General features: G+C 42.6%; 1 protein-coding gene across 1 annotated transcript in view; it reads left to right on the plus strand.

Annotated features, from left to right (window-relative positions):
- Positions 1-15,061, plus strand: part of LOC122398986 (follistatin) — a 63,780-nt gene that overhangs the window by 23,123 nt on the left and 25,596 nt on the right. Inside the window, exons 2-4 of the mRNA XM_043399262.1 lie at positions 7,754-7,942; positions 8,487-8,705; positions 10,678-10,914. Of these exons, the coding sequence (XP_043255197.1) occupies positions 7,754-7,942; positions 8,487-8,705; positions 10,678-10,914 (645 nt within the window). The remainder of the gene's footprint in view (positions 1-7,753; positions 7,943-8,486; positions 8,706-10,677; positions 10,915-15,061) is intronic.

The following is a 15,061-nucleotide window of genomic DNA, read 5'->3' on the forward strand; positions in this document are numbered from 1 at the left end:
TCTTCTTTTAGAAATGGTATTACGAGTTGGTATTCGCAGACTCACGCTCCTATTTTCTCTAGCGTTCGCGAACCTTGCATTCGCTCCCATCTCCTTTAAGTGACTTAAAGCGAGGGTTTCGCGCGACGATAAATACCAATTCGAGTAGTGATAACGCGTAGTTCGACCTTGACAATCGTTTCGATTCGAAAGAGTTATAGAGGAAGATTGTAAGAAAAAAGAAATTACTTCCATAGTCCAAAATGTCAATGATTAGCAACGATCAGTGCTAATAAAAGTGCTTTCGGTTTCCCTAAAATTCTAAATTCAGTAGAAGCACTCCTCGAAGATTGATCTTACCATGTACGCATAATTAAAGTGCAAAGGGGGGTAGGAAAACTACCCTTACGTGGACTCTCAATCTCAACTGAATTATTTTACTTAATGATGATTTTTACCAAATTGATAATCAACTTTCCTTTAAAGTTTAAACTTGTAGACGGCCCCCAATAATCCATATAAGGGTTAAAATAGACTTCGAGGAGTTGCAGCGATGAAAATAAAACGATGGTTCGATTTATTGCCCACGAGGCTAGCAACGCGTTAAAACAAGGGACGCAACAGGTCCAACGCTTCGATCATCGTTTCGATCCCAGATGAAATCGTCCGGTACGGGGGATGTGGATATCGCGAAAAGTGGTTTCCTCGATCCCGGGAACGAGAGTACGTGGCATTAAAGAAAGGGGCCACAACGGTGACCCGACGAGCGCGAGTTGCGGGCTGCCGCGAAAAATACTCTCTCTAGGTCCGTCTTAAGGGGGGTATGACGTAAGCAAGAGAAGCGGAAGGACTCGAGAGTGAAAGAAGACTTGGCTCAAAGTTTCGTTCATCTGGGCCAAAGCTCGCAAATAACAAACTCTAGACGATGCAGAGTCGTCGGTTCGGAGTACAGTGGGCTTGGTGGCTCTCCGCGAACTGCGAGAGGGGGCGAACAACCAGCCCGTCGGGTGGGGGAGTGGGGGCGACGGAGTGCATTACGCGAAGGGAAGGACGAGGAAAACGGGGGGATAGATGGAGAGAAAGAGAGAGAGAGGGAGAGGAAGAAGGGCGTAACTGGGCCAAACGGTGGCTGTGTCGCGGTCTAGACACGCCGCGGCTGAGAATTAATGCTCCGTGTTTGCCAGACTTTCCTTTTCGCTCCGTAACAAGCTGCCGCAGTTCCGCCATTATACGTCCGTAATCCGTGACGTCCGACGCCCCTCAGGATTACTAATTATAATTCTCCCTCTACTCGAATTTTAGCGGGGAACGGGGCCGCGCGAAACAAACGCGTGCACTATTCCGGGACAGGATCTCTTTCGGTTACGCGGGTATGAAACGCGAACGTCACTCAGCGTCTGAAATTTACACGACTTTCTATCATTTTAACCCTTTGCACTCCGAATTATATTTCAATTTTGTTGTCAGCAGCTCCCAGCGATTTTAAGTGTTCTATTTCAAATTTACGTTAAATAAAAAAACAAACAAGTTCGATTAAATAGCTGTTTTATTTACACTGTTTCGTAATTTTCAAGTGTATGTCTTTGGTTTGAGATGAAAACTGATGTCACAATCGATATAGGAGTGCAAAGGGTTAATTTTAATATTTTTGTTTAAACTACCAGAGAATTATTTTATTATGAATTGATGTTCGCGGAAAGCAACAGTGTACAATGCACGGATTTTAACGTCAACTTTGACGAGCGTTTTTTAAATAATCCAATGTTAAAGCCTCTCGCATGGTAGTAGCCGATAGATCGGAGATACGCGGTTCGTGTGGTTACGATCGTATCGATTATTATGTAAGGTGGATACACACGAGCAATAAGATCAATGCGTAATAAGAACCATCGCCGATAATTTCTATCGCGAAAAATTTTATGCTAGAATCTTCACAGTGTCCACTCGTGTCTACATTCGTGATTATTCAATCTTGCGTGCATCGCGTTATGTTTGCAAAACATAATTTTGAAAAATATCCATCGTTTCAATTTACTTCATTACGATATATACGTGAATTTTAATAATCGTAATTTATCGACAGTACGTATCACTACCCTTCGATTTTTGTCGAACACAGTGCAATATTTTTCGTGTTCATTTAAAGTAGCATGTATTTTTAACAAATTTTCTTTTTATCACCGATAAAATTTGTCTGCCGGTGAGAAATAGGAAGGTACTCGATTCGATGGAGATCGTGGGTGTAGCAAAGGCATCTCGGTCGTTCTTTGACCGAAATAAAAATAGGCACTACTTGATTTTCGTCTGTGTGAAAGGCATTTCGCTCGGCGTTAAGGGAGGTCAGTGGCAAAGGCGAGCTGGGAAATGAGGGTAGCCTCTTCTGAGAATTGTCACAGAAGTCTTTCGTTGGTATCTCTTCGGCACATTGCTCTTTATCTGCTCCTAATTAATTCCTCGATCTTTCATTAGACAACACTCCCTTTTTACACCGCGTCACGTTCTCAAGAATTTAGAGAACCCATTGAACTTTATAGAAATAAAGTTTGGAATTAAAAAAAATTATTTCTATTTTTACGCGTGACACTAACCGTTCCAACGAAAGCGCGTTGGATTTGAAAAGTTCTGCTGCTATTTTCGCCAGCAACGTCATGCTTCTATCGGCTCATTCTTCTTACGGTTAACGAGCTCTAGGCAAACTTAAATTTTTGGTAGTTAGAACATGAACTTCTTCACCTGTGCTGTGAAAGCTAAGACGTCCAACTCGAAGACATATATTTGGCCTCTGTTCAAATCGTTTTACCGGCACGAAGACTTCGCACTTCGCGTTGCAACAGCTTTACAGCCAATTCATGGTTCAAAATTGCTTGACAAAAGATACATAAATAATATAGAAGATAATTTTATCTGTCTTATTATTCCATCAGATATTTTGTATTTAGAAATAAAGCATTGTAAAATAATTTCTGATTTTGTTATAATAAAAATGATATAAGTATCGTTTTGTGTAATAACATTGAATTATTGTAGGGTGCGTAGTTATTCGCGAGTTTGACTATTAAATGGTAGGAAACTGAAGGAGAGTGGGCAGAATTCAATCCACTCGGTAGTTTCATACAATTAAACATCGTAATTTAACTCCGACGCATGCTTTATGGCTCGGGAATCTCGAATTTCGCTCTGTGCGGTAAAAAATTATAAGCGAAAGTCGCTCGTCGGAAAACGCAGTATCGACTCGCTTCAGTTATACGTTTGCTTCGCCAGCAATGCATATACACTGTACTATAAGAAAACGTCCTAACAAATTCCTTGAATTCTACCACAGATTACTTATTTCAATCATTAACTTTAATAAAAACTTGGAATTTAAGTATAGTAGAAACCACGATAACTTTTTTATTTTTTTATTTTCTTAATTTTGTAATTTTCTAATAAGGCCTTCAGACAAGGCAGATACTCAATGGTTATTGCTTTAGTATTTATTGAAATATAATTACAGCTTTGGTTCAGGTTCAGTGCAAATAAATTGTCTTCATTCAATTTACTTTACCACTTGGACGTTTGTTTAATTGTTTAAACAGTTGAATTTTCAAACGTCAATTTTCCTAAACCGTTAATATATTTAAAATTTGACTGTTACCAGTCAAAGGAGCATAAAATTTAAAAATCTTGCAGGCAAGTGAAGCATGTGTATAAAAAAAAGTGTTCCATATTAGGGCAACTGACCCTACGTTGTAAACAGCTTTGATCGCCAAGTCGAAAATTGTCGAATTTCCGGGCATTGTCCTTCGTCGAGGTTGGGTGGAAAGCCATTGGAGGAGGCAGCGCGTACAGAGGGACCCGGCATCCTAGTCACGAGTTAACGGGAGTCTCGATCGGCAGACGGGAATCGATTCCGCGGCGCGTCTCGTCCCCATCGGCGAGACGTGCAACGTCCTTTGCGCGCGGTCCGCTCGAAGGACGAGGATCGAAAGGAAGGAACGCGTCTGACACGTGCTGAACGGTCCCTCCGCTCGGGGCCCCGATCGACGGGGTACCGAGAAACGAATAAATGCGCTTAGTCGTTGCACCGCCCAGCAGCGAGCCGCTTCTCGTCCATCTTGACGCGGAGAAAAAAAAACCAAAGACGGAGAAATCGAAAGGGGGGGAGAGAGAGAGAGAGAAAGGAAGAGGGTGAACGCGCGAAATACGAAGAAATCGAAAAAAGGAACGGACGAAGGCAGCGCTGCCAGGAAGAGGAGCGCAGAAAAAGGAACAAACGAAGAGAAAAAGAGGAAAAGGTGGGCTCTCGAGGAAGAGCAGACGAGGAAGGACGTACGTGGAAAGGTGGATACGGGGTAGAGAGAGAGACAGAGCTCGATGGAAGGGTTGGAGGAGGCAAAAAGGGCCACGGACGTAGTTACGTGCAGTTCGTTGCCAGACACGCTGGCCGAGCTTACGAGGAGCCACGGAGAACCGGCGGTTTCCGATTGCATTATCGCGCGGTGATTAATCGGTGCCCGAGGTGTTCCATTGTCTCTCAGGGACGTCTCGATTCTGGTTCCTCCGGCGTGTCCTGGAGTTTTTACGCCGTCGCGCAAAACCTCACCACCGGTCTCTACCTCTTTCGATCAGCCACCTACCTTTCTCTCTGCACCACCTTAAGGAACCCGTCTCGCGAAATGCCCACGTGCGCGCCGGAAGTCGTATCTTTCGACTCCTGGCTCGATCGTTCGTGCGGAGGGTGCTCGAGACACGGAGATTTTTTAACCCTTTGCGCTCGTATTTATATTTGAAAAGGCTACCAATCAACTCAGAATTTTTATAAGATCATATTAATACAATTTAACTTGTCGCTTTGGTAGAAAAAATTAGAAAAATACACTTTAATCTGCATCTCACTCCCTCTTGAATATCTATATAATATGGTACATAAATTATATTTTTCAAAATATTTAAAAAATAAATCAAATTAACTTCTAAATTGGAAGGAACTAATGGCTAACATAATGCTGTAGTATATCAAATATAATTAATCAGAAGCAGAAACTAAAAGAAAATACTAATGTAAATATGTGTATAATAATGGCGACATACGAGTGCAAAGGGTTAAATGTCCTTTGAATAAGGAAAATTTAATTTGATTTCAAGGTTTTAGGGGCCGAAACAAATTACGACTTTGCGCCTGGGAGACTCTCTTCAATTATCGTCTCGTTACGTGGATCAGCGTTCTTAATAAACGCGTACCAGATCTTAATCGACGTAACGATCGACGGTTAATCGTTAGTTGCCATACATGCTTGACGAATGAATTAGCGGCCAATCGTTCGCGACGATTGACGATTGACACGCGCATTAATGGTTCATTGTTCGCGAGCACTGACAATTAGAACAGTCGTTACTCGCTAGTCGTTCATCGTTGATATTTTTTTTCGCAATAATTGTTCCAGCTGCGATTCTTCACCGTGTGACTGTACAGCAAATTATACTCTGTTAAATATTTAACATTCAGTCGACACCACAGAAGACCACAGAAAAAAGTAACCAAATCATTTTGAAAAATTTTGAGGAATGTCAAAAAATAAAATATTAATTACTGTTTATATTTAATATCGAGATTGTACTTGTAGAGACTAAGCACGCTTGATAATTTCCTGAAAATAGTCTCGACGCGTGTATAAATTGTTTTCATCGACTCCCGTGGAGACATTTTCGATTCTTTCACCAGCGGTTGCCGCAACAACGAATCGGTCGGAGAATGTTTTATTTAACGTATACTTGCAATCGCGACCGGCGTTATTAAGTAATCCACTGGGACATTCCTTTATAACAACCGTTCAATGACGTTTATTATTACAGCCTCTTGCGGCCATAATCGCTTTATAAACGCGTTTTAAACACGCGCCTTTGTTACCGACGTCTGAGTTGCTCTTTAGCCGCGGTCAAAGAAAATATAAGGAAAGTAACCAGTGATCGCCTGCACGGATCTGTTGATATACGAGCACCACGTTTCAAATACAATCGACATTCCTGTACTTGTACGCGTATTGTACCCTCCAAAGCTCCTTTTGTCAGCGTGATTCATTTCCTATCCTGTTATTAAATTTTCTTGCCGCGTTCAGCCGACACACTCGACGCTCGTGCTCGATGAAAAATGTAAACTCGCTGTTATTATTCGACGATACTTGCTAAGAAGCTCTTATTCGGAAACATTCTCAAAAGGAATTTTTATCCAATAGACATGCTTGAGAAAAAACGCGCGAATCTTCAAAAAATTACCCATTCCCTCGAAAATTTCCGATGTTTATTTATTTTATTTTATTAATATATTATTAAAGTGGAGAAATATCCCTTTACTGTTGTACCACCACCGTGATTCCGTCAGGATTTTTCAGAGGAACGTAAACGTAGGGACGCACGTCGTGGTGTATTTTCTATGCAACGCATGCGAGCGCTATTTAAATACACACAATCGAAAGTGGAAGTAATTAGTACGTTCGCTGGCGAGTCTCATTGTGGCGCAGACGTTAGCATACCCGCTAGCTCGTCGTCTTCGAGGAATTTTACCCTAGTCGATGGAGAGTTCGGCAAACAATGTCGACTATTCCTAACTTGTAGCCAGGAATTGGACGAGGTCCGTGTGTGCTGATCATACAAGCCAAAGTACTTGCACACGGAGTTCACGCGGGACGGGTTTCCTTTACGAATTCATAGCGGGGAAAAGTACTTTACTTTTCCGTTTCTCGCGACTCGAGACCGCAAACCAAACCTCGTCCCGTCGTTGACGCAACTCGAAAATGCTTATCGCTTCAAAGTTACCTCCATCTTTTAATATTCTCTTATCAAGGTGATCGAATCTTGTTCATTGCACTGCTGTCGCCAACGTTCCTTTTGCAATGTTATGACACGCTCGTTAAGCTTTCTAGCGAATGTCTTCGTTCCAGTAACGCGCACGTTTAGTCTTCCGTAGACGGCGTTAATTAAAAGTCCTCGCAAGAATTTTCCTCGCAACGCGTCTCATTAATACGACGTTCCGGGAATACTGATACCACCGACCATCATCCATTAAAAAAGAGACGCGTGCACGCGGTCTTGCGTTACACATGGAGCATAGTTATGGCTGTGATTACGCGTGCCACGGGGAAAAAAAGAAACAATCTCGGGGACGAATCCTGACGGTTCTCGGGGGCCCCCAAGGTCCCCTGCGTCCGTCCGCTGGAATTTTACGCTGCGATTTTTGTGAAAGTACGCCTCACGGCGCATCCGTTGCACTCGTGCACCGTGATTGATATCTGCAACGTGACGTTTTTATTCCCAAAGAAATTGCGAAACTTCGTCATCGTGTAATTGTGTATTTTTAAACGTTCCCCTTTCTTTTCCTTAAATAGAATGTTGCTTCGACTTTGCATAATAATCTCTTTTCTTTACATTTATTAAAGGGTTGATTAAAATTGCTGTATTAGATTCGTGTAAGTAATTTATTGGAAACATGGAACAATAATATAATATTTGCAAAGAAACGTACCCCATTCGATGGCATATAAGCGAGGAATACTATAGCAATTTCTTGTGTTTATGTCTTAGCATCGAAACGTTAAAACAAGAATTGTAATTATTAATTTTCTATCTTTCATTTGGTAAATATTCAACAATTATTGTGTACTTGAGCCATGAAAAATGTGATGCAGGAACGTGTGTAAAACGAACGTACCCCATTCGATGGCATATAAGCGGGGACTACTTGTAGCAGTGTCTTGAATTTTCGTCTAACGTATTTCTTTTTACGGGTATGTTACAGGCGGCATGTGCTGGTCTTCTATCAGCAACGGTCGCTGCAAGGAATTGTTGTCGCGACAAGTGACAAAGGAAAATTGTTGCGCGTCGAACGCAGCTGCAGCGACCGCGTACTCCGAGGAAGACCTCGATAGCGGAAAGATCTTCTTCTGGGGCGTACTCGGAGGAGGTGTGCAGTGCCGTCCTTGCAGAGGTAATTGATCAAATTCATACGACAACTACGTTCTTACGTTTCGAATCGTCCTTCTTGTGAATCTTGTGACTCTATTGTCGTTAATTTATTCGTTAACGCGTTGACTAAAACGAGACACCGAAGAATATGAATTCTGGAATAGTTATTAGACCACGGAATTCTTTCCTCGTCTTTTGTGTGTCTCGTTGCGCACAGGCGGGCATAAATCAGATTGATTCACTGTTTTATTGACGTACACGACCGTTTTACAAATTTCTCCCCGTTTATTCGTATTCCACGGAGTGCAGTAACAGTTTCGCATAACGAACTATTTAGGAGAAGGATTGTTAGATTCCAGGAACGCAGAAGAGTTCCAGAAACTAATTGAATATGTTATCGTGACTGAAACTGTGACTTGTTTACGTGTTATTTTAGTAGCCTCGAACTCGAATTGCGAATATTTATTTCTACCAGCATGAAAAGGAACCACGATATTACACGTTTCACAGATACTTGAATATTTTTAAAAATATTTTAGAGTAATGTCGATGGTATTTGTCGACAGAAAGCTGCACGGAGGTGAGGTGCGAGGAGGGGAAGAAGTGCGTGGTGCGCAGGGGAAGGCCAAGGTGCGTGTGCAACCCCGAGTGCAAGGCGCCAAGAGGTGGTGGTCCGGTTTGCGGGACCGACGGGAAGAGTTACAAAAATCTGTGCAGGCTGAAGAAACGGGCCTGCAAGAAGGGAAGCCACGAGCTAGCGGTCGCCTATAAGGGCCACTGCCAAAGTGAGTATGTATGAACGAGATAGAATCATTATCACGACCGCAATTGCAATTGAATCGCCGACGAGTGGGCCATTTCGGATTGATTGCGCTTCGGGGAATCCGAAGAAACGTCGCGAGGGAATTAACCCAAGACTGGTTGGACGATTGACTGTCCCGCGAAACAGAGGGATGACGTGAGCTGGACGCGGAACAAATTAAACGCTAGATCAACTCGTTACCGGGGACCGTCAGCTGCGAAATTAATGCGAAAAGAATACTGATCTGCTGGACGATTCTGGAAACTGGGGCAAACCGCGGCTCTATTCCGAACGGAGATGGAAAGAATCAAATGAATAGCAAGTTAAACTTGGCATCTTCTAAAATGGATACTTTAAAGTTAAGGTTCCACGTCTTGACCTCCTGGTTTTTTCTTTGTTCAATCGTTAACGTGGAAATTCAAAGTAGTTTCTTCTTCATAATTGTTACACAACTTGAAAATGTAAGAAGAGTAATATTAACATCTGCTGGAATAAACGTCCTATTCGTTTAGATGATAACTTTGGTTCGTTCCAGTATCTAGACTCACCTTCTTTCACGAGTTTTAGGTTTTCATTACCATTTTACCAGTCGAGGGTTAAACACGATATTCTTTTTATTTTTGGGTGCAATTTAAAATTGTCTAATCATACAGAAATAATACTTTGTTAGTTTTCGTTCTTCTCTTAAGAAAACGGTAATGCAAAGTGCATTCGCGGGTAGTGAAAATCCACGATGGAATTCTCGAAAGCATTCAAATGCAAATATTGTTTTAAGTACACATAATTTCTGTCTCACTATTTTCCTCCTGAAAAAGTAACTTCTAAATTCGATTGATTGTTTGACATTTTTGAATGTTAGACCTTTTCGTTTAGCAATTTGAAAATGATCTATACGAACTAGATCGCTACTTATAATATTCATTCATTCATAGATAATAATTTGTAAATAACGTCCGAGCAGAAAACTATTTCCAAAATCGGTAGAAAATAATTACCAAACTTTTCCCTTTGTACATTGACATAAATAATAATATTTCTATCTAATTCTTCTAGTCCATTCTTACACGAACAAACTAAAAGCATACGAATGCCGCACAAACGCTCGATCGCTTCCGACTTCTCCGACAGTTCGTTCCTTCTCCAAATCTCGCCAAAACGTTTCTTTCAACCGATACAAATATGTTTATTAATTTGGACATATCTGGAATAAAACATAAATTAATTAATTTACAATATCGGTATAAAATTGGGACCTTTACGTATCGTCTAATTTGATTAGTTGCGCGCGCAATAGAGCACATGTAATTCAGCGTAAGTAGAAACAGTGGGTAGTGGGCAGACATACCAGACTACTTCGATCGCGCGCGCATCCGACGAATCTTCAAACTCAATTATCTCGAAAACAAAGTCCCCAATCAAAACATTTCGTTCCTCATTTTTGATTTGTTTTTTCAAAATTTGTTTAGTGAAATGCAATCAATTTTTCAAATTCTTAAATTGCTACTGACTGATGAAACAGTCTCTGTTATTTCTGTAACTGGGATAATATTTCTCTTAATATATTTCTCTATTTACCGTTTGAATTTAATTTGACCAAATACTGTAGTGCAATATTCCTACGATCTAAAAAGTAGTCTACGGATCATCAAAGTTATTTCTTTCATTCCCAAAGAAAACTTTCATTTAATTTAAATTTCTCATATCTTCGATCGTATCAGAAAAATTGCTCTTCATTTTCATCTCGATTTTGCACGACGAATAAAATTTGCGAACGTCCAGTTGGATTTCTCGGGGAAGGGACGAGCGTGGCGACCGGAAGCGCGGGATCTCGCGGTGAAAATCGAGCGCGAATGCAAAAAAAAAAAGACACACACACAAGAAGGAGAGGGAAGGCGTCGCATCTATCACGGGGGCGGTTTACGACTGTGCGTAATAACGTGTAAAGTGTCGAGCAGGTTCGTGCGCACGGGTCCGGTGCGGCCAAGGCCGGAGCTGCCTGTTGGACCAGAACCTGAGCCCGCACTGCGTGAAGTGCGCCCGCAGGTGCCCACAGCCGCCCCCGCAACAGCGAGCCGCCGCACGCCCCGTTTGCGGGGCCGACGGAAACACCTACAAGAGTGCCTGCCACCTGCGACTTGCCGCCTGCCGCGCAGGTCGCGCCATTCCCGTCGCCTATAAGGGCCACTGCAAACGTGAGTTCTCCTTTTATTCTTGCTTTCTTTCCTCGTCTTTGCTTTGTCCCCCCTTCTCCGCGCTCCCTTTCCCCTCCTCGCGCTCTCTTTCTTTCTCTTTCTCGCGTTTTCCCTCAGCCCCCTTTTGACTTTACGAGCCGTTGTTCCCCTGCCTCGGTCTTCCTCTTCCCCGTTCTGCCCCTTCTCTAGCCACTGTTTGCCTTTCCTTGGGTTTCTCTTTGGCCTCTCTTTAGCCTCTCTTTGCATTCTCCTTAGCTGTTTTTTAGTCGGTTTTTCAGCGCAGCGGTGCACAACTCGCGACGCCGTAACCCCGGTCGAATAAACCCGCGGAGAAATCGTAAATATCGAGCGCCGTGGGCCGTTGAGTTGCTGATACTGGGATTGTGTTTCGACTCGCGTGTGTGTCTGTGCGTGCGTACGTTTGCGGGGGAGGGGAGTTGCAGTCGGTCCTCGTTTCGAAGGATCCGCGAGGTAGGGGTGGAAAAGACGGAAGGGAGCGTCCGTTGATTGATCGACGACCGACGTTTCGACGCTTTTTCTTCGTGTTCGGAATTTTTACGCGCTTTTCTTTATGTGACATCGGGGTCCGGGGACGTATTTCTAATCTCGACACGTTCGACGCCGCGTCGGTCAACCGGTGACCGTCAATGAACTTTTTCATTTGCCTCACGTCGGCCAATGGCGAACGTCGTTGTTGATTTTTATTCAAATATTTATAACGCGCGAACGTTGGTAGAAACGAGCTACCGAACGATTATTTTTATTGCCATCGATGGAAGAGGCAAAGTCTGTTTGTTTGCGTGCAAGCTTTTATAAAGAAAACCTTTTTTTTACGCTAAACATAGGGTTGTTCGTTACTAGACAAAATCAGCTTTCTGTGTTCTCAAGAAACAATTTTAAATGTGTCAAATGAGTCTAACAAACTCGTCACAAATTACAGCAAACGTTTTATTTCAACTATTTTCCGTATACTATTCTCTGTCTTCGCACAATCGTATCGTTATGTTCTGAGAATCGGTGCAATTTTTAAACTGCTAGTCCCTCGTAGAGAAGTCCACGTTTTTCCAACGCATTTTGTGCTTTCTTTCGAAGGCACTACCTGTTGCTCCTCGCGTGAAAGAGCGATTAAACGAAGGAAAACGGGTGCAAAATATAGGGTGGCTTTTGTGAAGATAGAATCGGTGAATACAAAGCTCCGACGTGTAAAACAAAGGCACTTCGATCCGACAAACCCGTCAGATTAAAAAACAAACGTTTCGTCGATCGATGCAAATTAATTATCTATCTAAAAATTTTGAAAAATTTGCCTTTTTCGCCTCGTATTTATCGCAGAAAATTCACTGGACGAGGTACCCGAGAATTATTTTTATTAATTGTTTTTAACGCGAATAGAAAGGATTGCAGTCTCGATAGAAAAAGGAGGTCGAAAGTTTACGGTAAACATTTCGCGAAACCGTGGATTTTGTTATTCCCTGCGGACTTTCTTGTTTGGGCATAACTCCGCGCGGTGACTTTATGGCACCTGTCAGAAGAATTCGGCACTGTGCAAACCAGACAACAATAAGGTACATTCCGATGCAAAACAGCAACAGTCTGGCTACTCGCCTGCTCACCAATGAAGTGAACTTTCCCTCCCCACCTTCCCTTTTTTTTATTCTTTCCCCTCGACTACGTCCTTCACCCTTTCCTGTTCGCCTTTCTTCCATCGTGCTTCCTTTTCTCGCGGTCGGGCAACGAAGGAAACGTTATCGAAACAAATTCGACAATGCTACGCACGGTTTACTTTTAAAAACTACTCGACATTAGCCATATTTAGAAACGAATCCTCGCTCGTACAGTCGGAAACAAAAATGACTCTGTACCCCATAACAATACAGCGAATATTAACACGAATTCTTAATATCATCTATTACACATATTTTAATTTTTAATTATAATCGACGAGAACTCGTGAAACTCGGCTCGAGCAACTGAAACTTCAGGAAAGTAGCAATTTCACGAATCTTCGTCTTCCGCGAATGAAGAATGAGATCTTCCTTCTCGGAAAATACATTCCCCTGGATTCTTTTCTGCCAGTTCCTAGCCCCGTTGATGCTTCGACCGTTGCATTATCCTTTTTCCAGGGATAACAGATCTCGGTCGTGCACATATTCCGCGAACAGCCTTGTGCCTCTTACGAACTCGCTTTCGTGGTCTTTGCCTTTTCCAGGCGTTCTTCGCCTCCGTTGCCTGCGAACGATCTCGTCGCTTTCCTATCGAGGGAAATATCGTGAAAGTCCGCGGAAGAAAACGAGGGACAATCGTAAAACAGTTTGTCCACGGTCCGTGACAACAAAGTTAGGTGTATACGCGCCTAAATAATTAGCAATGTACTCTTTTGTACGCAAACCCCTTTCGGATCGTAAGATGATGCCCCAGGGGATGACGGCACCTACTTTAGAAGACACTGGATGATAGAGTCTCGCGAAAATCCGTTAATTGGCCGACCGTCTGGGCGTCTGCAGACGGGGAAACAAACAAACAGACGGACACGACGCAGCTAATAAGCCGTCCTCGCGAGTTTTTTTAAGCGATGGTGTATCGCAGAAGGCACGATTTTCGTCGGTACTCCTCGCCCGGTGTCCGACATTGCGTGGATTCAAGAAGAAAAGGAGAGAAAGAAACAAAAGCGAAGGACCAAAAAAAGACACATCAGGAGGCAATCACAAGATCGTTCCAGGAAGTTCATCGACCGAGACGCGATCTGCCTGGGCTGTGAGGGAGAGCAAAAAATTATAAAAAGAAGCAGGACAGACAGAGCGAGGGACAGACGATGGAAGGAAAGAGTCCGAGAGGGGGTGAGAACCGGGGGGTTCGAGGAGGGGAGGGAGAAAGAAGTGTCGTTTTCTGCGTATTCCCTCGGAGAAGTCGTAATAAAGCCTGTAACTTTGAGCGCAAGATCCGCGATTGCTGGAGCGGTTGGCAGTTTCTTCTCCAATATGGCGTCAATATCCCCTCGAAAAACGGTCACGCGATCCCGCTCCAATCGTCTCGCCCGATAATTGTCCGAGATGTCTCTAACTCGACTGTTACGGGCACTAGAATTTTCGTGGAGCAACCATGGACGCGGATCGATCGTTTAAGTCCTTGGATTCTTATTCCCACGAGACTCTGGACATTTTTACAGGGTCCTTTTGCGAAGTTTTCCTTGGAAACTGATCGTTTTCTCGATTAGCAATTTTGTGGTCGTCGTACAATGTATCGAAGCAGTGTATAAACATTGAATCAAAAACTCGTTAGGGCAATCAGCGCGAAAAAGTAAAAGGAAAACGGCGCGAGCATGTAACGAGTATATAACTCGAGGCCGTTTGAGGATAATCCGCGGTTTCGTCGTTGATTTACGGCGCGTGGAATGCCAAGGACGTGTAAGCCACGTTTTTCCTGTAATATCGGGTCACTCTATATTTAATGTCGTTCCTTATCTCGCTTACAGAAACAAACACGTCTCGTTTATGTTGCAACTCCTCGTGAATGTTTTAAGTACGCGTTATTTTCTGAGACACTGGTCTGTTAACCCTAATTCTCGATACGACGGAAATTTTTTAGGCTCGAGTACATCAGAGTTTTATTAATATTCATATCAAGTACCTACTCGATAAAAAAAACAATTTACGTTGCATTTGTGGACTTTATTCTCGATCTAATGTAATATTCCCTTGTACTACTTTCGTTGGGGAGGCTTGATAATTAACATGTGTGCTTTATTATAGCTCACACCTGATGCATGCTAAATTTAGTAGCCCACGTATATAAGATATGGGAACGTGGTTTCTATTACATACTGATGTATGGATAAACTGCTGTTTCGCTTATTGTTTTTAGATTAGTATCCTGACCTATTAACAATGTATATTTTATTAATTAGAATTTTTAAATATTCTTCATCAAATTACGCGTTGTTTGCCTTTTCAAACATTAAAATCCTCCAATCTATTCGCGAGTTATAATGTTTCAAAGATACGCATGAAATTTCAGGAGAACATTCCTGGTCATTGGTCAGACATTATACTTTCGGTAAGGAATTTTTTTCTCGAAAATCCGTAGGATTTCGGGGGTATGTCTATTCACCAAAAATTATTGTATTTGACCCCCTTAACTAAAAATAATT

The sequence above is a fragment of the Colletes gigas genome, unplaced genomic scaffold (assembly GCF_013123115.1).
Source record: "Colletes gigas isolate AHSC1104 unplaced genomic scaffold, ASM1312311v1 Colletes_gigas_Sc00012, whole genome shotgun sequence".
Taxonomy (NCBI): domain Eukaryota; kingdom Metazoa; phylum Arthropoda; class Insecta; order Hymenoptera; family Colletidae; genus Colletes; species Colletes gigas.